The following is a 26,517-nucleotide window of genomic DNA, read 5'->3' as shown; positions in this document are numbered from 1 at the left end:
TAATACTATGAACAACAACATTCATACATCAAACCTTCAAATGAAATCTCTTACTGCAGGAACCTAAAATTCAAAAGTATAGTACAAGCAAGTTCAATGGGCCGTATTACTAAACATTTTGTCTCCCAAGTTCACATATTTGACAAGGCTTTCGTAGGAGTTTTGCGCATTTCCAGGGGTAGTTTTAAGACCCCTGTGTTAGTCTGACCCTTCTTCTGTACCATGAACCTAAAGAAACACTCATTAGAACCTGATTGATCCCCTCTTTGACCTTTAGGAAATAGTTGATGTGAGAAATGAAATTGTCAAAGAATACCAACCAATGTCTCTCTCTACCTTCTTTGTCCACGGTGAAGGCTCCCTCTGAAGACTGGTGCAGGATGGTGTACTGCAGCTTGCCCAGGTCCCAGGCATCAAGGTCCGTGGCCACCAGGTTGATGACTAGCTGGCCAGGAGATGAATTTTCCTCCACGTAAGCTTCATATAGAGTGCGATTAAACCTGAGGAATGTAAACAGACACTGAGGTTGTATGATATATGATAGCTAGTGCAATGTAGTGTGTTCCAGTGGTTGATGAGCAGGTTGATGAGAAGAGTTTTCCTCCATGTAGGCATCTCAAAGAGTGTGATTAAACCCAAGGAGCATTAACAGACACTGAGGTTGTATGGGATCGCTAGATAGGATGTGTAAAAGGTAGTGCGATGTAGTGTGTTCAAATGGTTGATGAGAAGGTTGAGGAGAAGAGTTTTTCTCCATGTAGTCTTCATAGTGTGATTAAACCCGAGGAGGATATATGGACACTGAGGTTGTGCGGCACTGCTTGGTAGGATGTGTATGTAGTGTGTTCCAATGGTTGATGAGGAGGTTAAGGAGAAGAGTCTTCCACCATGTAATATTAGTAAAGAGTGCGATTAAACCTGAGGAGTATAAACAGACACTGAGGTTGTACGGCACTGCTTGGTAGGTAATGCAATATAGTGTGTTCCAATGGTTGATGAGAAGGTTGAGAAGAATTTCCCTCCAGGTAAGCTCCGTAGGGAGTGCAATTAAACCTAAGGAGTATAAACAGACAGTGAGGTTGTATGGCACTGTTTGGTAGGAATAGGATATATGATAGGCATTGCAATGTTGTAGTATGTTCCAAAGATAGTGCTCATTTCCTGCTATAATGCCTAGGTAAGGTCTGGGTGTTTGTGGCTGACTGGGCTACTTGAGGGCTTTGCTGGCGTTGCTTATTATACTACATGCTGTCTATCTATCAGTGCCTAACAAGGGGAGATGGTGGGAGAGAACAATATGAAAACTTGAAGATAGCTGACTGTCTTGGGCCTCCTTAAAATCTGCCACACTGAGAAGAAGTATACCCCTTGCTATCTGTTCTTACTGTTTTCATGTTGACTGCTCTTGTGAAAACTTAAAGGAAACAGTTTTCAAATGTAACTGACTGCATTGACTCTTTAAAGGATGCCATATTGATATTTCTCTCGCTGTCTTTTATAATTATTTTCATGCTGACTGACTGGTGTGATAACCTTAACCCGTCCGCTGAGATTGGCACGGATTTGGCCTTCACTGGTAGCCTGGTAACATACAGTCCCAGGTCTTTCTCTGTCTCTGTGGTGGATAGTGGAGTGTTCCCATGTGGTATAAAATCGTGCAATTCACTACATTGATCACCAGAAAAACATGAACCACGTCAAAAAATCGTTGGTTAGGTGAAATGGTAAATTGTCGATAATTGAGTGTTTTCAACCTCTTTGGTCTCTGCCACAGTGATATTTCCCTTGCTGTCCTTTATCACTGCTTTCATGCCAACTGACTGGTGTGAAAACCTTAATATAAAAGACTTTCGGTTGACCTTTCTGACTGTCTCATATATCGTAAAAAAGATGACGTTTATGTTAGCGGCTTCATAAATTGCCATCACAGCCTCAAAAACTGCCATCACAGCCTTAAACACGGCCATCACAGCCTTAAACACGGCCATCACAGCCTTAAACACGGCCATCACAGCCTTAAACACGGCCATCACAGCCTTAAACACGGCCATCACAGCCTTAAACACGGCCATCACAGCCTTAAACACGGCCATCACAGCATAAAAGGTTACCTCGGCCGTGGTGGTTGGAGCCAGGCCCGAGACGTGCAGGCCGCGTGCACAGTCACAGGTTCAGGTTCAGGAGGCCACGTCCTTGAGCTTGTGTGGGGCCGTCACCGTCAACACACCTGGGGAAAAAGATCCACCTTTCAATAGTTAAAATTCACCATTCTCAAGCCAACACATTCCATCTCTTCCTGCACCACTCTGGTCACTGCAGGAGCAAACAATCGTGCCTTCAACCCTTCATCAAAACAACGGCTTTTCTTTCCAACACGTATCCCTCAAAATGTCTAAAATTTTTCCTCCAAACTTCAAGCTTCCTTAACCCTTAAACGACGGGTATTGTTTTCACTAAATGGTCCCTGGATACGGGTAAAAACAGCTGCTATTTTGTTTGTTTATTCACATTGTATGAAGCGTCTTAACTCCCTGAAGACAGCGGTGAAATCCAAATTGCGACACGTTGTGTAATAGTCACGCTGGAGCACTTGCTGGGCTAGAGTGCAGCACAGATAATGAAATAACACCATCACTCTCTAGGTCACTCTCACTACTGCATGCTTTCACTATTTTTTATTTATTTACATCTTATAGTGCAATTAAGTACAAGTATGTCGATGAGCGGGCAACGGCCTGCCTGTCACTACTCACAATGTTTTCGTCACTGTTATCCTTGTACTCAGAATGATCTTCACTCTCTATCCTGTCCTGTGTTTCCCAGTGTTTTCTTATCTTACGGTTCCAGGGCTTCTCAGTGAGGACTAATGATCTTATTTCAAATCTACGAGGGTCAGATAGTTATGCTGGCAGACACCTCGGCAAGTCACAGAACCCGCCAAATTTGATCTAAACATTCAAATTAGTGGCGCGAAAGAGTCTGATTAAATGAATGATGGTTTAAATTAGTAGCGCGAAAGAGTCTGATGAAATGAATGATGGTTTAAATTAGTAGCGCGAAAGAGTCTGAAGAAATGAATGATGGTTTAAATTAGTGGCGCGAAAGAGTCTGATGAAATGAATGATGGTTTAAATTAGTAGCGCGAAAGAGTCTGATGAAATGAATGATGGTTTAAATTAGTAGCGCGAAAGAGTCTGAAGAAATGAATGATGGTTTAAATTAGTGGCGCGAAAGAGTCTGATTAAATGAATGATGACCGTCTGTGCGGACCGAGCCGGGTTTGATTAAATAAACGATGGCCATTGTTGAAGGTTTAAGTCTAGTCATCTATACGCGTACATGAACCTTACCAGTCAGCTGATCCATTTTGAAGATGGCGTCTCGGTCTCCCGAGTGAATGGCATAACTGAGCGGCGTGACCTGACCAGCGTCTGGGTCAGTGGCAGACACCGAGGTGACCACATGGCCGGGCTGGGCCTCGGCCGACACGCGGCAGGAGTAGCTGTCCTGGCGCCACGCTGGAGGGTTGTCGTTGAAGTCCACAACTGTAGGCAAAGAAAACATCTGGCCAGGCTTAACAAAACACGACTATAGGGTCGGTGTGGTCTGACGCTTCCATCCCTCACATCAACTATTTCCAAAGGCCAAAATGGAGCTTAGTCGGTTTCCTAGGAGTGTTTTTTCAGGTTCGAGGTACAGAAAAAGGGTCAAACTATTATCGGGGTCATAAAACTACCCATGGAAATAACTACAACTCCTATGCAAGCCTAGTCAAATATGAGCGCTTGGGTGCTGCAATGTTTAAGAATATGACCCTAGATATACTGTACTTACTGTTGTCCACTTGTTCTGCCCCCTCCTACATGCGTGTCCTGCCCAGAGTTGGCAGGATGTTAATCAAATATTTATAATCGAAAAAAAAGTGTTTTTCTATATTCATATTTTTTCTATTACTTAATTTACTGTCTGGATGCATTCCGAGGTTGATAACCCACTCTAAAAACCAGCTGGTGTGGGAATATACCTTCTTTGTCAGCCATAACGTTCAGTACCTCAAGCATATGGAAACTTCATGCATACAACTTGCCTTTGGCCCAATTAGTCTGGCTATATAAGTGTTTAATGTCTACATGTAATTTACCGTCAATAACCACTGTGGCGGTGGAGGAGAGCTGGGGTATGCCTGAGTCCGTGGCCAGCAAAGTCAGCACGTGTTGAGCCTCAGTCTCTGCATCCAGCTCCTTGGTGAGTGTGACGGCACCGTCCAGGGCACGCACCTCAAAGCTGCCACACTCCATGACACACGAGTAGCGCACTGAACCGCCCGGCCCCGTGTCCACGTCACTTGCCGAGACCTGTACAAGGCAGAGGGTGAAGGTGTCTCGACAATGCAAAAATAATTCAAACTCTTGATTCTTCGATCAGCTTATCAAACTTATGCATAAGATCCATTTTTGATTGATTAACAATGAAATGTTACTAGGTAGTGAATGGGAATCAATATTTATGAAAGAGTTTATGGTCAAATTTTCTTATTAAAAAAAGTGGAAAAATCTGTAATATTTGCTGAAGTAATTTACCTGCAGCACCACGTGGCCCGGTGACGCAGCCTCCGACACGTCTCCCTTGAAGACGGAACGGCTGAACTCCGGCGGGTTGTCATTGACGTCCGTGACTGCGACTGTGACGTGGGTGTCCGTGTGGCCCCCGGTGAAGGGGTCCCGCGCCCGCACCGTTAGGTTGTGGCTGGCGGAGGCCTCGTAGTCCAGCAGGGCAGTGGTCTGGACGACGCCTGGACACAGGGCGACACCATTACTTTTGTGTGCTAAGACCAGTGAGGGAAGCAGTGCTGGACCAGTAAATGCCAACATACTCAGACTAAACACCTCACCAGTACCATATAAAAACTGTTTTATATAACAAGGTTCATGCAAGTGCATGGAGGGAAAAATGAAAAAAATGTGTTGGCAGGGATAATGAATGATGTAAACACACACACACACACACACACACACACACACACACACACACACACACACACACACACACACACACACACACATCTTATGAACATCATGAGAAATGTCTTTGTACACGTTTTCTAGTGATAAGTTGTCAAAGCAGTCGGGGAAACAGAAGGCAATAACCACTTCATGTACTTATGATCAACAAAACTGGCAGACATTCTTTAAGTGTCATGTCAAAGTGTTAATGGTTCAATAATGTATCCAGAGTGCATAAGAACATAAGAACATAAGAACGTAAGGAGTCTGCAAGAGGCTGGTTGGCCTATACAAGGCAGCTCCTGTACACTCAACCCCACCTTATCTCACCATCCATGGCTTTATCTAACCTCTTCTTGAATGTATCTATGGTATTGGCACCCACAAAATGGCTCCCAAGCCTGTTCCATTCGTCCACCACTCTATTAGTGAACCAATTTTTGCTTATGTCTTTGTTGAATCTGAATTTGTCTAACTTAAAACCATTGCCACGCGTCCTACCTTGGCTCTTTTACTATCAAAATCTTATTGACATCCCCTTTATTAAAGCCCTTCATCCATTTATAGACTTCGATCAAGTCTCCTCGCAACCTTCGCCTTTCTAGAGTGTAGATTTAAATGCTTCAGCCTGTCTTCATAAGGCAAGTTTCTCACCCCCTGAATCATCTTTGTCATCCTCCTCGGTACAGATTCTAACATCTTGATATCCATTCTATAGTAGGGGGACCAGAACTGAACTGCATAATCGAGATGAGGTCTAGCTAGTGCTAAGTAAAGTTTGAGGATGACTTCAGCGCTCATATTGCTTACGCTCCTTGAGATGAAACCCAGTACTCTGTTGGCCCGATTTTTAGCCTGAATGCATTGAGCCCTAGGACGGAGGTCTGCGCTTACTAGGACTCCTAAACCTCTCTCACGCCCAGACCTGCTTAGAGGAGTGTCATTTAAGGAGTAATTGTGTGAGGGGTTATTCCTACCTACACTCAAAATGCTACACTTCCCGACATTGAATTCCATCTGCCACTTCCCCGCCCAATCATATAGTCTGTCAAGCTCATCCTGGAGAACGGTAGCGTCCCTGTCTGATTGGATTACTCTACCGATCTTGGGATCATCTGCGAACTTACTGACATCACTACTAATTCCTGTGTCCAAGTCATTGATGTAAATAATAAAAGGCAGAGGACCCAGCACCGACACTTGTGGGACACCACTCGTAACACTGCCCCATTCAGATTTTTTACCATTGATTTGCACTCTTTGCTTCCTACCACTAAGCCACGCCCTGATCCAGTCCAAAACTTTCCCATCTACGCCGTGAGCCTGTAATTTTAGTAATAGCCGGTGATGAGGGACTTTGTCAAACGCTTTACTGAAATCTAGATATAATATGTCATAGTTTTCATCTCGGTCAACCGCCTCGATTACTTTAGTGTAGAAGGACAACAGGTTAGTAAGGCAAGACCTACCCTTTGTAAACCCATGCTGTGAATCATGAATTAAATTATGCTTTTCTAGATGGTCCCGAATTCTCCCGGCTATAATTGACTCCAACATCTTTCCTACAACTGATGCTAAGCTAACTGGGGGATAATTTGAGGTGGCTGACTTGTCTCCCTTTTTGAAAATCGGCGTCACATTAGCTACTTTCCATTGACTGGGCACATATCCAAAATTTACTGACATCTTAAAGATATCAGTAAGAGGGCCACTAAAGACTTCCTTGCACTCTTTCAGAACCCTTGGGAATACTTCGTCTGGGCCCGGCGATTTGTTTTTCTTCAACCTACCAATCTCATCCTGGACTACTTGCCTAGTGATGATCACATCCCTCAACTTGTCGCTCTCTTCGCCCTCATATACCTGAACTCTCTCCGGAATGGTTGTTAGATTTTCCTGCGTGAAAACTGAGAGGAAATAGTCATTCATCATTTGGCTCATATCTTCTCCACTCTCAACGAACTCGCCCGTGTTTGTTTTCAACGGTCCAATTCTGTCCCTTGTTTTCGTTCTGTACAATCTGAAGGAGCCCTTGGGATCGCTCTTGGCCTCGTTGGCTACCCTAATCTCATAATTTCTTTTTGCTAGGCGGGTGTTCTTCTTCACCGACCTGGCTAGCTCAACATACCTACCCCTGAGGTGAATTTCTCCGTTCTTTATTTTCCTATAAATTCCTCTCTTCAAGCCTATCTCATGCTTGAGTCTGCGGGTAATCCATTTGGGGTCGTTATTTTCTTTCCTACGTGCTTGGTAAGGGATATGCTGTCTCTGACCCTCTGCAATTACTCTAACTAAATTATTGTAGGTCATTTCTACATGGTTCCCCTGTCTTTCCGGTTCCAGCCCTGAGATCTGTCCCTCATCCAGCCCTAGGGTTCCCCGATTTACCTCCTCAAGGTGTCTTCTGAGCCCCTCATAATCAGCTCTTCTAAAGTCAGCTGACTCTAAATTTTATACAAAGTTATATTTATGAGTCCCTGCAAACACCCAAGGAAACCTGCGTATGTGTTAGTTCTTATTAGAGTTAAGTTTTAGTCCGGAACCAATTCCCCGCTGGAGCCACTCCTCCTGGCAGTGTGTTGCACCCGCAGCCACGGCCACGGACAGGCTCCTGAGCCAAGGCGGATTTTTAATATAAAGACTAGAGATTCTTTACAGAAATCCCAATTACACATAGTAATAATCGGATGTGTATATATATATATATATATATATATATATATATATATATATATATATATATATATATATATATATATATATATATATATATATATATATATATATATATATATATATATATATATATATATACGTATATATACAGTCAAACCTCGGTATACGAGTGGCTTAGTTTACGAGTGTTTTGATTTACGAGCAATAAAACCCCACAAAAATGCCTTGCTTTACGATCGGTGACTTGGAATACGAGCATCCTGTTTGTCCTTTTTTTTTTTTGTGTGTGTGTGTGTCCACCCCACGGATGGGGACACGGGCTATATGGAGGCCGTGGTCAAGCGCGTACGTCCCTTCGAGGAGATACCACAAAGGCCGGGCACAAACCCTTGCCGGGTGACGGCTCATGAAGGGGAGGGAGGATGCCGATAGACCGACTCTATCGACTTACGTCAGCCTAACCGACCAAGTCGGTTTTTCGACGAGGACTGGCGTGTCTCTTTGTACAAGTCGAAGACGTTAGCGTGGGTTCCCTTTGTTCGCTGCTTGACGAGAAAGCTCAGAGCAGAAAACAATAGGAACAGAACCTCAGTTAGGGCTGCCACCTTGATCTAAAACAAATAAGAAACGCAGCATCCCATCCTTCAATACAGAACGAATCCATATTTTAAGGAACTGATGGCAACCCTAAAATTAATCTGGCCTGTCATGACTGATAGCCGCTGCCCGCTGCTAATGAAGGCAAGAGGAAGGGGGGAGAGACATTACGACGCGTATTTTACACGTATTTCAGGACGACCCTTGACAAACATAATTTTATGGACTGGTTTTGTGGTTCACCGAAAAATGCGCTCACTACCTTTTTAAAATACTGATTTTTATCTGCTTAACCATTCAGACAGGCAAATACGGAACAAATGGCGTTTCGTATTTTAAGTAATGGGTGGCAAGTTTGCAACCCTAAGGTGTCATCTGGCAATATATGGCCTTCTTGAACGACCCCCCATTCTTGAGACTGTTGTTCACCTTCCACCCGTAGTCCCGTAATCCGCCAGAGCGGTCTATCTTGTCCATATGATTGGATGAACCAACACTGTTTTTCATTTTGTCACTCATCAAGGACAACACGTTAATTTAGTCACAGTTGCGGGATCTACAGTTCATTAGGAGTATTTCAGTAGCTAGTTAGCATTATTGTATGCGATGGAGTTTCTTAAAACGTCCTTTTTCTCTACAAAATATTGACAAATAGCATCGTTTCAATTTCTTGTTTCGAACGATGACGATGATGTTTTCATACCGCTAAGTTCTTCCTTATCATACAGTGATGCTTTAAAATGGTTTGTGGTGCAAGCGTAACATAACAGTAACCTCATGAACTCTATGTCCACCCCCACCTAGTAGGGTTACCCATAGGAAGCTCAGGAAATGGCCATCGCCATAGGCCTATGGAGGTGCGGCCAGCAAGACAGTGGCCGTACCCAGCCCCGCCGCGGCTTGCGCAGGACCCCCGATTCTTGCCAAGAATTGGGGGGAATTCTTTAAAATCTGACACACCAAAACAGGAAACCCAAGAACTTCGCAAGAATTGGGGTTAATTCTTGCTCGGTCTAGTGTAATTCCTAACCGCCAGATGACGGCTCTAGTCTCACTCCGCGTTGTAAACTCGTAGAAATAGCATCCGTGCGCTCGTGTCATGTTTTCAGCACTATAGTGTGAGTTCTTTGTGCTTTAACAATGTCCCCCAGAAAGATGGTTAAAAGGCATGGTGCTGCAAAGAAAACAGGAACGGTGGCTACTATGCTCGCAACAAGAACGGAGGGCGAGCCTCGGCATATTGCATGCCCTCCTGGACGTGACAGTCTCCCGTTCACACTCCATCTCGGACGATACGTCGGGTTAGCTTCACGTTGGTGGTCGCAAAGTCACTTACAACAAGTCAAGTCACTCTGCCTTCAAAACTGCGACCAGTACGCGCAGCGGCGGTTTGGGGCGGAGCAGCGGGATGACGTCACTTGATTCCAAATGCCCGCCAGTTCACGAGTGACTAAAATTGCGGCCGGGTATGCACTTTGGATGGGCATGTTTGCCTTCTTTCACCGCGCGTTCAGGCAAGCCACTGACGAAAATATATGCCTTTTTATTATGCTATGCGTGACTGTAAATCCAATGCCTACAAACGGTGATGTGGGGTGTGAGGGGGCGGGGGATGTTGAAGTGTTTGATTTAAATTAGTCCGCCCTCCTTCGTTTTCCCTAAATCCTATATTCTACATTCTCTGGTTTGGCACCAAGCAGCATATATATATATATATATATATATATATATATATATATATATATATATATATATATATATATATATATATATATATATATATATATATATATATATATATATATATATATATATATATATATATATATATATATATATATATATATATATATATATATATATATATATATAAAAGCAGGGTGGGTGGGAGCAAACGCTGTGTGCGGCAAACAAGCGTCTGGCTGCCCGAAACACAGGCGGGTAAGCTGAGGAGTTTCTGATTGCAAGGGTTTGCACTTCATGGCGGGAACACATCAACCAGGAACATGATCAGGCATGTTTAGGACACACACTGCATCTAAATGAATCATAATCACTGATATTACAAGGCAATGATGAAGCACAAATGTGTAGCATGAAAGGAATCTCTCTCTCTCTCTCTCTCTCTCTCTCTCTCTCTCTCTCTCTCTCTCTCTCTCTCCTTTTATTTGGTTATTATCAAATTTTCCTCCTACTGATGACAATTTTTTTCTGTTCCTCAAATTATCCACATATTGGTGTTTAACTATTGCTCCAGAAATACGCGGTCATGCTTTATAAGGCTTCTCGTGCAGTAATGTCTGAAAATTATGTACAAAGAAAAATTAAATCCATCCACCTCAACCATCCACCTCAGGCCCTTTAAACATAGGCCTGTGCTCCGCCCCTGGCCCGGCACACGACTCAGAGCTGTCACAGTGCCCGGGAGGAAGGCTTCGTCATAAATATTTACACTGAACAAGTAGGACAAAACGGGAAGATAAAACAAATACTTACATTCAAGATCCGCTGCATTGCCACCTGGGAAAGCAGACAAACCTTTCATGAAGCAAAGTACGGAGGTTCAGGGATGACAAAGAGATACATTTTTTTTTCATGATGTCTGAGTAAGGACAAGCAGGTGGGTGAAGGGAAGATGCAAGGGTAATGGACATGTTACAGGAGGGAGGCAGTTGTGTGGTTTGTGTGTACTTAGATCTGGACGAGGCATTAGACAAAATACTACCACACAAGACTAATATGAAAGCTGGAGAATATATAAGGACTGACAGGGAGAATAGCACAGTAGACAAAAGACTTTCTGAGAGACCGACAGATGAGGAAAGTAATCTAGGACAATATGTCAGGGTGGAGGGAAGGAATAAGTGGAGTTTCCCAGGGCACAGTGCTGGCACCCATTGTGTTAATGACATGGTGGAAGGGATGGGCAGATATACAAGCCTGTTTGCGATGATACAAAGATCACAAAATCAATGGAAGCTGAGGATTGTAAAAGTCCGCAGGGTGATCATGACAGGATTTATCAGAGGAACCAGGAGTAGACGGTGAAATTTAATGAAGTTATTGGAAATGGGTGACTGTACTGAAAGGCTGCCATGGGATTACTCAATGAGAACTGACAATAAAAAAAAGGAGGAGGAGAAAGTCATGGAATAATTTGTCACCTGAAAGAAAGTTTGGAAAGTTTCGTTTAGTCGGCGCAACATCTGCGGTCATATGCCGGAGAGAGACAGAAGGGGAAGGAATTATAGGAGAAAGGAACAGATCCCAGGAGACGGGACACAACCCCCGATTAATACCTGGTACCCATTCACTGCTGGGTGGACAGGGGCATAGGGTATCGGAAAAGCTGCCCAATTTTTTCCACTCCGCCCGGGAATCGAACCCAAGCTCTCTCAGTTGTGAGCCGACTGTGCTAACCACTGCACCACGAAGCCCCCTGTCACCTGAAAGACATTAACGAGAGACAGCCTTGGGAGCAGCTGAAAACACTGGACTGGCATTTCACTACACAGACTAAGAGATGATGAAGAAACTAAGCTGATCAGGTTGGAATATGTGGCAGTAGTACGGTCCCCACATAAAAATAAACATATAAACAAAAAACAACAACAACAAAAACAAGCAGCAATCAAGTTTGTCCCTTCCCCATGGAGGAGGAAGAAGGCTTCTGTCAGTGGCAGATAATTTTGCAAGGTCACAGTTATTAGCAGCTGGAAAACTCGTGTTACTGGTTGCACTACTCATTGACACTCATGTTAAGGCCAATCACAATGAAGTGCTCCAAGGTATGGTGGAACAACTATGATTTATAAGAGTTAGCAAGTGTCCAACAGTTCTCACTCTGGACGGCTGGCACGCCGGGCCTCCCTCTGCCTCTCACCTTACCTACACACCTCTCAAGGTCAACATCAGTGAGGCAGCTCATGTGTTAGTAAGATTTCAGTGGTGGTGTAACTCTAAGATCAACAAGGCATGTGTCATCACTAATACTGGTGTGCTCTGGGCAAGGTGAGCCACTGCCACTAAAGGCCTTGGTGCTGCCTGCCATGGTGCCCCCACCTGTGGAATAGTCGAGGCCGAACAGCTCCTCGGTGTTGCCGGCCACAATGGTGTACATGATGGGCTCCCCGGAAGGGTTGGCGGCCTCCACCCTTACAACGGGCGTGCCCTCGGCGGCGTTCTCTGGCACGGCTGCCTCGTACCGTGCGGCGGTGAACATTGGCCCTTCAGAAGACACCACCCTGGGGACCCGTGACGGGCAGGTTAACATCTTCAACACAAGAACAACCCTGAGGCTAACAGGCCTGATCCAAGGCAAGGTGGTCCTGGCTGCGTGACTCACCTTATGAGGACATGGGCCTGTGAGCTGAGGGGAGGCTTTCCCCCGTCGTAGGCAGCAACGGTGAGGCTGTAGGTCTTGTCGGCCGCCATCAGGGTCTGCTTCAGAGAAATTTCACCCGTCTTCTTATTCACGGCGAAGAGCTCACCGCTGCCTCGCACCAGCTCGTAGCGGACACTTCCGAACTCCCCAGAGTCAGCGTCTATTGCCTGCACCTGGAGACACAAGGGAAAGGGCTTGGTAATAGGACCATCTCATAATCAACAATTACATAACTTTGGGAGTCACTGCAAAGGTTCACTGCTTGATCATGGAGGAACCTACTACTTTATGGAGAGCACAAGTTATGCCCGGCATGTGTCTGACAAAAAAGATCTGCTTGGGCTCTTATGCTCACCTTAGTGACCACGTGGCTGCGCGGAGACACGGTGGACACCAGGGCGTGGAAGGGCTGGTTGAGGAACACCGGCTCGTTGTCATTCACGTCCATCACCGCCACGTGGACCAGCACATGGGCCACGTTTGCTGTGCCCTCAATGTCCTGCGCCTGAACCACAAGAGGATGAACAGCAGTAAGACAAAAGCAAATACAAGTAGATGCAACAGAGGTTTGAGGGCCAATGCATAAGATGAATGGGGAGAATGATCAATGTCCTCTGAGCCAAACAAGTTTCATGTTATTTAAGGTCCCATGCTGCAAGTCTTAAAATTTGCTGATTTCCAGGTAAGGGTTTATGATTAGTAATTGATTGGTAATAACAGTCCAGTACAAGAACACTGAGGTCATAATAATTGCACTGGCCCCGAACTCACTTCCACCACCAGCGTGTAGTGGTCCTCTGCCTCCCGGTCAAAGGACTTGCCGGTGGTCTTGATGACGCCAGCGGTCGGGTGGATTTCAAATTTAATGTTTGGGTTGAGAATTGAGTAGCGGACGTGATGGTTGAGCGGCTGACCCCTCACTCCCAGGGCAGCAACATTCATCTCCTTAGTGGAGTTCTCAATGACGTTGGCCCAGTACTGGTCCTGAGTGAAGACCAGAGTAGACAGCGGCGCTTCTTCAATTATAATCTCTGCTGTTGCCGTGGACGAGGCGGCTCCGTCGCTGGCCTGGAGGGTGAGATTGTACTGAGGCTTGAGGCTGTACTGGTCCTGGACCTTGACACACTTGCTCACGTTGTCAAACACAAAGTTTTCTCTGTCGTCACCGGCAGTGATGGAATATGAAATATCGGTGATATCATTCACATCCACGTGGTGGCGTGGCTGCTCCTCCCGACCCAGGCAGAACACCCTCACACCAGGGTAGGTTGGCAGGTAGAGGACGGCTGAGTAGTGGGTCTTGGGGAAGGCCACGGGGGCAGCCTTCACCTCCCTCACCGTGATGAAGACTGGGGCGGGCGCCACACACTCCCGCCGGGGGCTGCCCCCGTCCGTGGCCCACACACTCAGCCTCACCGTGGTGCCGGCCACTGTGTCCAGGCTGCCAGACACCCACACAGCTCCTGAAGGGTGTGGAGGATGAGGTACAGTTAGTGTTACTTGTCTTCAGGAGTGATGGACAGCTAACATGTCTAGAAAAAAAAAATTATCATCTCAAAGTGAGTCTAAAAATGTAGGAAAACAGCATCAGGCATGGATATGTGTGTGTATGTGTGTATGTGTATGTATATATATATATATATATATATATATATATATATATATATATATATATATATATATATATATATATATATATATATATATATATATATATATATATATATATATTTTCCTACTTTCTTTTACTCACTTTTGACACACACACACACACACACACACACACACACACACACACACACACACACACACACACACACACACTGCTACAGAGATTTGCTATAAAGAGGATGAAAAACTGAAAATACTTTGTAATCTTAACAAAGGAGGAAAGACTAACGAAGAGTAAAGTCTGTGCAGCAGGACAACATAAAGGGCGAACCATTTATTCGGCAAATTTAGATGAACAGTAAAAACAAAGTATCACTTGGAGGCAGTGAGGGAAGAAACAGTGTGTGGCTGAACCCTCCCTGTGGCAGGCAGCATAAACCAGAATTGGGTGGTAATGTTCCTGGCTGCAGGAGGAACGTTGATTAGTGAGGGAATGGGACGTTTATCTCCCCGCGTGCCTGTATTCACTAAGCAGAGTGCCTTTAATTAAACAATCCCAAACGTTCACCTGTGTGTCGGTTGATTGAAAACAACTTTGTGATGTCCTTCTCCACGATGGTGTAGGTCACTCTGCCGTTGTAGCCTTGGTCACGGTCCCGGGCGGTCACCGTGAGCTGGTTGGGTCTGGCCTGGGCGTGGGCGTGGGCGGCCAGCACGGGGGCGCCGCGGCCGGCGGTCTGCAGGACGCTGCCGTAGTAGGAAAGTCGCTCCCACTCCGGCCACCAGTCGTTCTCGTCGAGGACCGTCACGCCCAGCCACGTGCTGCGGGACACCCCGGCCTGGGGGAGGGTTAGGGGGCGCGTCAATATGGCAGAACACCAGCGCTGAAACCCACTTTTTTATGTGCTGCCTGTAGCGCTCTTTACCGAAGTCGCTGAAGTGACGGTTGATTGAAGGTCAGGACAGCATGTGGGTAATATCTTATCTGAGGCTGTGTTTATAAGGAGTGGCGGAAATGCTTCAGATAATATCGACATTAGTGGTGAAAAGAGAAGTCAAGTTTCCCTAGACTAGATATTCTTGAGTCACAGACCATGAATTGGCTTTTTTTGGTAAAGGCTTGACGTGTAGGCCTATAAACATTTCTCTGGGCCAAACTACTCTGTCTGGATCTAGATCGCTGAGTACCTGCGATTTCTCCGCCTGAAAAGAATATCCTCCTTGTAATGAACATTTGTTGAGTGTTTTCCTCGCGTACCAGGCGGGACAGGGACTCACCAGGTTGGTGGCCGTGATGGTCAGGTTGTACCAGGAGGTGGTTTCGTAGTCCAGGGGCGTGGCCACGCTGACCACCCCCGAGGCGGGGCTGATGACGAAGGCGCTGTGTTCATTCCCGCCCGTCAGCGAGTAGTGGAGGGCCGACGGTGAGGACGCCGTGACGCGCGCCAGGGCCGTGCCCACCGCCACCCACTCCCCGACCTCCTCCACGTGCGGCTTATTGCCCTGCCAGGAGGGGGGCGTGCTCTGCGAGGCGGTCACCATGACCCGGACCGGCACCGAGGCGGCGCGGGCCTGCGCGGCGTGGTCCGTGGCCCGCACCAGCAGCAGGTACTCCGGGGGCTGGGCCTCGGCCAGGGTTCGGGTGAGGCTGATCACGCCGAGGGCAGTGTCAATGTTGAAGATTCCTCCAGCATTACCTGAGGGACAGGGAAAAACAACGAATAACCCCGAGTGCAGGGAAACAAACAAACACATAGGACCAATTACGGTTAGCAGTATCTACCTCATCATGTCTTCACTCATTTGGTAATCTGTCGCTCACGAGGTGGGCAAAACTTTTGAGGACACTGAACAGCCAAGCTCCTGTTTCTGCCTTCAGAATCAGTACATCGCTCTTCCCCACCCGCTCACCCAAACCACCTGTCTACCTTGAGCAGCTCACCCAAACATGTCTCGGCAGCACTCATCCATACCTTCCACTATCACGCACTTACTGTTACCATAATACCTACTCCATCATCCTTCAACTGTTCCGCGCAGCTTCCTCGAATACAACCTTAAGTACATCATTCACACTTCGCCATTCTACATTCTCATTCGTACCTTCCAATATGAGGCACTCGTTCACCATTTAACTCATTATTCTCTCAACGTTTCCATGTAGGTTTTCCTAAAACAACTAAATTTTTCTCTCTTTCCTCGCATATCAACCATTCCATTTACACTCAAAACGGCACTCAATCATTCCTGTTCCCTGCTCCATTCAACACGATGGGCCGCAGACGCTTCCCTGCTCATTAGAATTAGACTGATCTCCCTTCTGGATAGTGTTGATGAGGCGAAAGTGTCGTAGAAGATCAACCTTTGACGCATGCTGGTTAGGGTAAATGCCCCTATCAGCACTCTTTATGCGCGGGAAGTTAATTTCTAATACAAACACTCAGCATTTAGTCGTTAATCGCACTTCACCGCAGAGTGGGCAGGGCATTTAGCCGGAGACGCTGCCTCGCCGGGTTTGGGCTCCCTCCCGCAGCGGAAGCAAAGTGGCCAGAAAAATAGAGCTCAGTGCAGGGTGAATCATATAAGTGTACGCAGTGAAGTAACCAAGAGTGCGTCGGGAAGTATCTAAGGTTGGTGTTATAAGACACTTTTGCTTTTTACATCAACTATTTCTGAAGGTCAAAGAGGGGATCAATTGGGTTCTATTGAGTGTTTTCTAAAGTTCACGGTACAGATGAAGGGTCAAACTACCACCAGGGCCATTAAACTACCCCTGGAAATGTCCTAAACTCATACGAAAGCCTTGTCAAATATGTGTACTTGGGCGACGAAATGTTTTAAAATACGACCCTAAGTGTCAAGAAGTACCAAGGAGGACCTAAGCAGCGATACAAAGCGGAACAGCTCAAAAGAAGAAGGTAACAGGCAAGGTGGCTCGTTACTGCGGTGCTCATTCCCAGCGAAGCTTCAGTCTGCCCAAACCTACTCGTACGCGCTGAACACACTCCCTTGGCATATTCTTCGCTGACATTGCAGACAGCCTGTTACTGTAGTCTTATTCTTACTCTCACCTCCTACGAACTGAATCACATACGATTTAGATCAACGAGGGAAAAAAAAAAACCTTGTTATACCAGAGACTTGAACATCACTTACCCGACACATCCTTGACTCATCCAGTGAGTACCAATAACTTCTGCAGAGGTTACGCCACTATTCCATCTATCTTCAAGCTCACAAGGGGATCCATATAAACTATTGTCCTTCCTGAAGTGATTGCTGCGCCCATCTACCACACACAAAGCCATATTAACCCCAAAAAATCGAGATACTACACGGGCACTCTCCCTCTCCACGGCCACAAGCAGACTCCTCTCAAGTTCTCAATAGGGGTGGGCAGGTACCGGTACCAGCTATACGGTACGGTACCGGTACCAGACTGCTCGGTACCGGTACCGATACAGACCAGTCGCTCATGATGGCCCTCATTTCCATAGCTGGGCGTTATCGCGATAAGTTATCGCGATACTTTATCGCTGATAACAAAATCGGGTTATCGTCCATCCGCTACTTATTTAAATATATATCGGTATCTTCGTTACTTTTGAAACCAAACCAGCGATAATCGCTACTTTTTTCCGCCTCTCAGGAAAGAAAAAAAAATGTCTCCCTACTGCGCATGCGTGGCCCAGTGTTGTATGAAAACACTTCGGGGTATGAAATATCTTCGGTGAAGAGATTTCATACTTAGATCATCAACATTAAAATACTAGGTTATTTTTTTTTATGTTACTCAAAAATCAATATATCAAAGAGAAAAATCATTTAACTTTGCCCCCAAAATGATTATTCATTGCCTCAAATTTGATATTCCATATTCGTTTGTGAGCATGCCATGGTACTAAAGGTACCCGGTGTTGTGTTATTTGGTGTTCCATTGTCAAAAACTGGCGCTTTTGTTAACAAACACTGGTCTCTCGTTAACTGCGCATGCTCAGACCAGTAAGCGTAGCCCTGTACAGTCTCACAAAGCTTTTTAACACATAAAGAGTTGCTGGAAGGCTGAATCAGACATACAGTACCACCATCCTCACTGCTTCAAGAGCGACACTCTGTACATATGAATACAACCCGTACAGAGTGTCGTTCTAGAAACAGCGGGGATGGTGGTAGTGGTACTGTATGTCTGATTCAGCCTTCCAGCAACTCTTAATTACGGTTAAAAAGCTTTGTGAGAGTGTACAGGTCTACGCTTGCTGGTCTGAGCATGCACAGTTCACGAGAGACCAGTGTTTATAAACAAAAGCGCCAGCTGTGACGGTGGGGACGCCAAATAACACAACACAGGCTCAGGCGTTTCTAGTATTACCGTCCATAGGTACGTGTCAACGTGTGGTTTTCAGGTTTTGTAAGTTTTCTAAAATACAGATAATGAAAATTTTAATTCATCTCTGTTTTTCTATCTGAAATATCAATATAATATCGTTTTCGCCTATCGGACTTATCGCTAGGTAGTATCGGAATTATGGATTTATATCGGGTATCGGTTATCGCCTATATTTGTGTCTCCAGTTAACGAATATCGGTTATCAACGATAAGGTTTTTCATTATCAGTTATCGGTTATAATGTTTTCTGTTATCGTGTCCAGCTATGCTCATTTCTTCCTCACACGAGTGAGAGGCTGAGACGGAGTGCCTGAGTGGATATCTCGGTGATATGGATATTCTCTCTCTCTCTCTCTCTCCCTGAATGAAGTAAATATTATTCTTTTCGATAAAGAAATAAGCATATATATATAGTTATTATGGATGGACTCATAGTTTAATAACAATAACAGTATATATATTAGCAAACCTTTAAAAAAGAATCGGATATGAAGAATTATCTAAGAGATAAGTTAATAAAATACTGGAGGCGGGCGGGAGGATGGAAACAAGGCAGGACAAAATGGCGGGATGACGGACATGCAGCGACTCGCACAGCCAGGCCCACAACTCCACAGCCAAGCATGGCGGGCGAGCGTGTCACTATAAGCGCCGGCATTGGGAATTCAACCGGTACTATAGTCTGTTCACTTAAGCCAGATTCCTGGCACCTAGGCAGGTTAGTAAGCTTGCAGCTGATTGGCTGCTCCGCTCTCCCGCTAACACTCATGTCGGACCACATCTTGCATGCTCGAGTGAGACATGTTTCTTTATTATATGCCATAGCTCAACTCATAGACGAGCTAGCCAGTTTTGCTTGACACCATCAGACTCAGCAGTGACTGTAGAATCAAGATGTATTTTAAAAACTCGACAAAACAAATAAGAAAATGGTATTACGATGAGTTGAACCGTGAAGATGTTAAAAAAATGTTTATAACATGTTTTACTTATACTCACTGTTTTCAACAGTTGTTCATTGACTGCAGAAATATATTATTACATGACGTAGGAAAATTTCTCGTGAACACGATAGTGTGATCAGAATGCAGTTAAAGCTCTACGTATTGAAAACACAGGGTTATTTATAGCAACATTTCACTCGCCCCAACCATCACGGCGCTCGAGACACCCTGTATGATGATGTTAAAAAAATGAGTGTCGCACGCGCCATGATGGTTGGGGCGAGTGACATGTTGCTATAAATAACTCTGTGTTTTCAATATGTGGAGCTTCATCTGCATTCTGATCACACTATCGTGTTCATGAGAGATTTTCCTACGTCATGTAATAATATATTTCTGCAGTCAATGAACAACTGTTGAAAACAGTGAGTATAAGTAAAACATGTTATAAACATTTTTTTAACATCTTCACGGTTCAACTCATCGTAATACCATTTTCTTATTTGTTTTGTCGAGTTTTTAAAATACATCTTGATTCTACAGTCAGTGCTGAGTCTGATGGTGTCAAGCAAAACTGGCTAGCTCGTCTATGAGTTGAGCTATGGCATATACTCAGCCACCGCGTGTAGAGGGATAGGTGTGAAGGGAAAGGAAGGGAAGGAGGAACAGCAAGGAATGGTGGGAGGGAGATGTAGGGTCGATGGTGGTCACTGGTTGGTTGCAGTTACCCGGACCTTTCACACTGGGGTAACCAGTGGCGGTCACCAGTGACGGCCACCGGTGGGCTCGTGTGAAAGAGGCCTAATTCCATCAAACAGTGGCCCGCATTACAAGTCAAACCCGAGAAGTTTCGGGTCCCTACAAAGGTCGGTTTAGGGGCTGTACTACAAGTCCAATCCGAGATGTTTCAGATCCCTACAAAGCTCGGGATGAATAACTCTGTAGGGACCCGAAACCTCTCGGGTTTGACATGTAATATGGCCTAGTATCTCAAAAAATAGTGATGCGAAAATAATTCCTTGGGTTGGATATTCTCAGCACCTCTAAGGTAACGTATAAAGGTCAATTTCAACTCGCAGAACACTATGAAGACGTAAAGTGATAAATATCCTTTTGTTAGTCACCCTCGGAGATGGGGTACGATATCCTGCCGCTGTTCTGCACTTAAGGGTTAGAATGAACGCCCAGAGGAACGCTCAAAGGTACGATATCGTGTCATTTTTCTGTATTTATGGGTTAGAATGAACGCCTAGTGGAACGCCCAAAGGTACGATATCCTGCCGCTGTTCTGTATTATGGGTTAGAATGAACGCCTGTCAGTCCCTTGAAAAGCTCACCCTTAAGATGAAGTACGATATCCTGCCGTTTTGTTTTTTTTCACGGCAAGGGAGGCAGCTCAGGGCTAAAAAACAAAATCAGCAACAAAAAATCAAAATCAGCAACAAAAAACAAAATCAGCAACAAAAAACAAAATCTGCAACAAAAAACAAAATCTGCAACAAAAAATCAAAATCAGCAACAAAAATCAAAATCAGCAACAAAAAATCAAAATCAGCAACAAAAATCAAAATCAGCAACAAAAAATCAAAATCAGCAACAAAAATCAAAATCAGCAACAAAAAACAAAATCAGCAACAAAAAACAAAATCAGCAACAAAAAACAAAATCATAAAAAAAAGGCCGCTAAACGCTGCTCCGGCAAAAGAAAAAAAGAACGAGAGGCCAAAAGAGAGGTCAAGTCTGGGAGGAGAGGAGTCTTGATGGCCGCCTCACTCTCACTCACCCGCCCACACTCACCCTCGAAGATGGAGTAGGATATCCTGCCGTTGTCGCCCTTGTCGTGGTCCAGCGCCATCGCCCGCACCACCGCCGTGCCCGCCGCGGCCCCCACGCTCACCTGGGGGAAGGAAGCGGCGACCAGTGAGGGGCAGAGGCGGAGGGACAGGCGAGGGGGTGGTGTGTAAGGTGAATAAGCTGCTACTACTACTACTACTACTACTACTACTACTACTACTACTACTACTACTACTAGTACTACAACTACTACTACTACTACTACTACTACTACTACTACTACTACTACTACTACTACTACTGCTACTACTACTACTACATAAATGATACCTCCACCCATGTTTATTTTCCCGACACATAATCATGGAGGGCTCCATAGCTTGGAGGTCATTAACCCCAACTCTGTTCGCTAATGACTGTGGCATCCAACCATATCACTAATACTACCTAGCACTAAATCACCTATCATCTATTACGTCCAGATCCCCCTTTCCTTCCCTACTCAAGTCACTCCCGACCCACCCTAATGTCACTCTCCACCACTGTGGCTTCATAGTCCATATTGGAGATGTTGGTGGCTTTTGGGCAAGTGTGTCTGGTGCCCCTGAGACATAGGATGGCCGACCTGAGCAGGGAGAACGAGAGGCGACACCTCATCCAGGCGACAATGTGGCTCCTTGGCTGATGCTTCTTTTCTGAGATTAGTTCCGCGAGGCGTGCGTAGAAGCATTGGGCCCTGGGACCCATCCCGCCGGATGTGGTGAAGACGAGGGGGGTGAAGCTGCCCTGATCCACATTTTGGATTCTTTCACCGTATGCCCTTGTCTTCTCCTGCTCGTTCCTGTGGTGGGCGGCTTGCAGGGGCAGCTCACGGTGACAGGCAGCCATCGGGTCGAATATGCGGATGTCCATGAACGCCCGCTGTCCGCGCACCCAGAATCCGCGGACACTTACATCAACCCGTGCCTCCTGTGAGGAATTGGCCGTCCTGTACCGAAGGTGTTCGCCGTCCAGGGGAAGCAGTGCCGGCTCGGTAGTGACGTCTTGGCATACCTCCCCGAGCATGCTGGCTGTCAGATCCCTCACTTCATCGTGTCGAATACAGACGAAGCCTCCTTTTTTACATGTCATGGTGTGGGTGACATCATTTGGTGATCCACATGCACAGAGATCAGGCAGTCCCTCAATCGGCCAGCCATATCTCAGAGCAATGGCGTCGACAAATTCTTGTTTGTTGAGGCTGAAGCCCTTTGCTCTGATTGGTAATGACGTTAGCCAGTTAGAGGCGCCTGCCTCCTGTGCTGTGTGTATTTTTCTACCCATTTCTGTGGACAGGTGGTGTGTAAGACGGTCCAGCTCGTCTTTTGGGCCTGTTGCCTTTCTTCTGAGATTTTTCTTTTAATATCTCTTATTTCTGTTTGGTCTATCTCGCCCTCTGCCTCCTGAGCGATGATCCTGTTGATGAGTGACCTGGTAAGGCTGATGGAGTTTGGTTCTCCTTATCAGCCAGCTTCTCAGGGTTGGTGATCCCCATCCCACCCAGTCTTGGGGGAAGTGCTAGCATATCCCTCTCCTCCTCCCCCAAAGCATAAGATTTCACTAGCGCCGGCAAGAATACATTCTTGACGGCATTTTCCAGTGGTCCGAGGAGTGGACTGATGCCGGGGATGGTACGCATCAGGAACGTCCACCGATGTTGGATGCCGTGGGTGTACGCTGAATAGGCAGCGTGTGGCTCAGTCTTGGCAATGGCAGACAAAGCTTCTATTTCCTTCACCCATTCAGCTACTTTGTCTCCTACGTACTCCTTCTTATATACCTCTGTCCCGATCACTGCACCTAAGTGTCGTTGTCCGTCTTTTGTCAAAATGACGCCACTTCCTCTAAAGGTTTCTGCGGCATGGTCATAATGTTCAGGTTTGACAATAAGGACAGACTTGGTGGCGTTAGGGATGTATCCTATCTCAGGGCCGGCGGTGTTCATAGTGTCCCACCACCTTTTTAAGTCTGAGATTTTACCAGCACCTGAGAGGTCATCCGCATAAGCCACCTGTTTCACCCGTGTTACTGCGAACGCGATTTCATTTTGGAGGACTGATAGGCCCAGGGCGTACATAGCCATGGCAATTGGGTCACCTTGTGTTGTTCCCTCAGATGACTTTAACACTTTCACTTTTCCACTGTGGCTATTTATGTATAAGTCGGTCGGGTATGTATAGGTATTTTCGACATACATAGCTAAGCTAGGGCACTTGGTTTTAATGTTGTGTATCATAGTCTTTCTATTTATTGTGTTGAAGGCATTTTTGGCGTCAACAAGAAGCACTGCTTCGCACTCCACGTGGTCAAATATCTCCCGCATGGCATGGACTGCTGCTTCTCCTCCTGCCTGCTGCCCCGCACAAACTTGGAGGTTCCCTGCTGCCATTCTCACATCTTCTTTGACGACAGCCATGATGCATTTGCCTACGATGCGCCGCAGGACTTCTCCGACTCCTATAGGCCTGCATCCCGGCCTCTTGTCCCGGGGAATGAGGCGGCATGCAGTCAGGGCGTTCACATAGTGGCAGCTGGAGGAGGCGAGTTTTCTTGCCAGTGCTGCAATGGTGTTGCGCAAGTCACCAGCTGCATTGCCAAAATTGGTGCTGCTCAGCAAGCTTCGCCATCCCCGTGCATCAAGTCCTGAGGGCCCCGCGCTGCCACGAGTCTGGAGGGCCTTCTTCCACACCATCTCTCCTGTTATCCTTTCGTATATAACTGGATTCGGTGGTTGGTGACATCCTGCCAGTCTCAGTCCCTTCAGGTCACTCGGTGGAATAATAATAATAATAATAATAATAATAATAATAATAATAATAATAATAATAATAAAACTTTCCTTCCTTACCATTACAGGTAAATCACGCCCAAAGCACATCATAACACATCGTTCTTTCTGACGTATTTTCATCACGGACTAAACAATTTATACGAAGTTAATCGCTCCGTAAACGTCCACTAATTTAACGTCACTAACTATCTCACGTGCCTCTTCCACCTCCTCCTCCTCCTACTCTTTTCCTCTCCTCCTTTACCCCGCAAAGAGCCTCGTTCACGCCTTTATGGAGCGTCCCCGTACGTGTAGGGCGTCGGGACTGCATCTCACACCCCCTTCAGCCTCGTAGGGTAAGAGGGTGTTCGTCTGAAGCGCCCATTTCAAGCTCCTGCCTTTGATCTCTCCTCCTCCCCGCCCTGCCGCTCCTCTGTCTTTCGCCGCTACTTTTATGGCTATTCTTACCGTGCTCCTAACTTTATGGCTACTCCTCTCAGGCCGCCCCGCTGTTTAAGGCCGCCTCTCGCCTCGTCCTTTTTCCCCGCCAGCTCGTGAAGTTTACAAAGGAGTTAAGCGGCGTTGCAAATCCCCTTTCCCCGCCGTCGAACTTTGGGAGGTTAAACCCTTATTTGTTTCCCGCAGTTTCCCGTGATTTAAGCCGCCGGGATATTGACTCGTTGTTATGACTCAGAAAAGAAGATTGGTTACGTTTTTATAGGTCTCGATAGGAGCTGAAAGTTACTGATTTAGTGTCTCTCTCTCTCTCTCTCTCTCTCTCTCTCTCTCTCTCTCTCTCTCTCTCTCTCTCTAACACACACACACACACACACACACACACACACACTCATCATTGTTCGGTTCTGGCCAGAGGAGCGTCGTAAGTCTAGAGGATTCGGTCCAAAGGGAGAGCAACGATACATCCCCTGGCGCGGCCTCTGTTTGCTGGACTTGTGTTATTTGGGCGGGAGGTGAAACACGACTATTGACAACGGCTGTTTATGGACCCGCACCCCACGGCACGGTGAGGCACGCGCCGGGACGAGACTCGTCATACAATAACTATACATTTGACTTTAGTTCATCAGATTGTTCCAGTGTACAAATATTATGATGGAACGTTCGTCATATACAAACTTTTTTCTCTGGATTAGATATGAATCGCCTATTTATACGTTTTCTGTGTATAATAGTGATGTAGTTGCTTTAATTAACTTCCTATAATACTCACGAAAAGTATTCTTCAACTCCGGCGATATTTCACAGGTCAGGTAACTGGTGTTGGTTGAGGCGGCGGTGCACGAGCCGCCGCAGGCACAGTGTACTCACCTTGGCGGTGATCATGGGCTCCAGGAAGACGGGCTCGTGGTCGTTGTCGTCCTCCACCGTCACGGACACGCGGGCAAAGTCTGCGTTCTCCTGTCGGCCGCGGTCCCTGCAGCTCACGGTCAGCTCGTGGACGCTGGACACCTCCCTACGTGGAGATGAGCCTCAAGGTTATCACATGTTCAGTAACTGCATTCAGTATACTCTCAGACAAGACTATTTTCCTTTTGTTTCTTGCAGCTTTACACGCCAGCTGCTCGTCTGACCTGTCCAGGGGCTCGGCCACGATGAGGTCACCAGTGAACGAGTCCACGGTGAAGAGGCCCTGGGACGCCAAGGCTTGGGCGTGGTGCAGCGTGAAGTACACCGCGGAGGACGCCGTGGGTGACTGGTCCCTGTCTCGGCACTGCAGGGTGACCACGGTGGACCCCGGCGCCACGTCCTCGCTCACGGCACCCTCGTAGGTCCTGGCGCTGAACACCGGCCGGTGATTATTGGCGTCCATCACCTCCACCACGAGCTGCAGCGAGGGAGGCACCAGTTACGTTAGGGGAAATGACGGACAGCTGACGGGAAGGGAAAGGAATGGAGAGATAACTATAACTATAACTATATATATATATATATATATATATATATATATATATATATATATATATATATATATATATATATATATATATATATATATATATATATATATATATATATATATATATATATATATATATATATATATATATATATATATATATATATATATATATATATATATATATATATATATATATATATATATATATATATATATATATATATATATATATATATATATATATATATATATATATATAACTCTATATATAACTATATATATAACAATATATATAACTATATATATAACTATAACTCTAACTATAACTATAACTATATATATATATATCTATATATATATATATATATATATATATATATATATATATATA

General features: G+C 45.7%; 3 protein-coding genes across 3 annotated transcripts in view; all 3 read right to left on the bottom strand.

Annotated features, from left to right (window-relative positions):
• The window catches only part of LOC126993237 (fat-like cadherin-related tumor suppressor homolog), a 37,654-nt gene extending 37,162 nt beyond the window's left edge, over positions 1–492 (bottom strand). The window contains exon 1 of the mRNA XM_050852102.1: positions 337–492. The gene's annotated coding sequence lies outside the window, so the exon portion shown is untranslated. The remainder of the gene's footprint in view (positions 1–336) is intronic.
• A 1,685-nt stretch (positions 493–2,177) lies between these two features.
• On the bottom strand, positions 2,178–25,725 carry LOC126993236 (protocadherin Fat 1-like). The gene is made up of 12 exons (XM_050852101.1): positions 25,535–25,725; positions 21,400–21,499; positions 15,550–15,968; positions 14,840–15,110; positions 13,432–14,123; positions 13,016–13,165; positions 12,622–12,833; positions 12,339–12,520; positions 4,581–4,792; positions 4,142–4,355; positions 3,351–3,545; positions 2,178–2,227 (listed from the first exon to the last, which is right to left on the bottom strand). Exons 1-12 carry the CDS (start codon positions 25,547–25,549, stop codon positions 2,178–2,180), a joined length of 2,712 nt encoding a protein of 903 aa, XP_050708058.1. The 5' UTR covers positions 25,550–25,725.
• Positions 25,680–26,517, bottom strand: part of LOC126993238 (protocadherin Fat 1-like) — a 57,333-nt gene continuing 56,495 nt past the window's right edge. The window contains exon 9 of the mRNA XM_050852103.1: positions 25,680–26,051. Within this exon, the coding sequence (XP_050708060.1) occupies positions 25,680–26,051 (372 nt within the window). The remainder of the gene's footprint in view (positions 26,052–26,517) is intronic.

Source organism: Eriocheir sinensis, unplaced genomic scaffold, assembly GCF_024679095.1.
Source record: "Eriocheir sinensis breed Jianghai 21 unplaced genomic scaffold, ASM2467909v1 Scaffold589, whole genome shotgun sequence".
Lineage (NCBI taxonomy): Eukaryota > Metazoa > Arthropoda > Malacostraca > Decapoda > Varunidae > Eriocheir > Eriocheir sinensis.
Note: the sequence above shows the minus strand (reverse complement) of the source record. Positions and strands in the feature narration are given on the sequence as shown.

Bases quoted from the DNA above. Each gene is read 5' to 3' on its own strand.
- LOC126993236 (XM_050852101.1), bottom strand. The intron at 3,546-4,141 runs GTAAATTACATG...CTTTGCCTACAG, and splicing joins CGCCACAGTGGTTATTGACG to TTGTGGACTTCAACGACAAC. The intron at 2,228-3,350 runs GTAAGGTTCATG...CTTTTTCCCCAG, and splicing joins CAAAATGGATCAGCTGACTG to GTGTGTTGACGGTGACGGCC.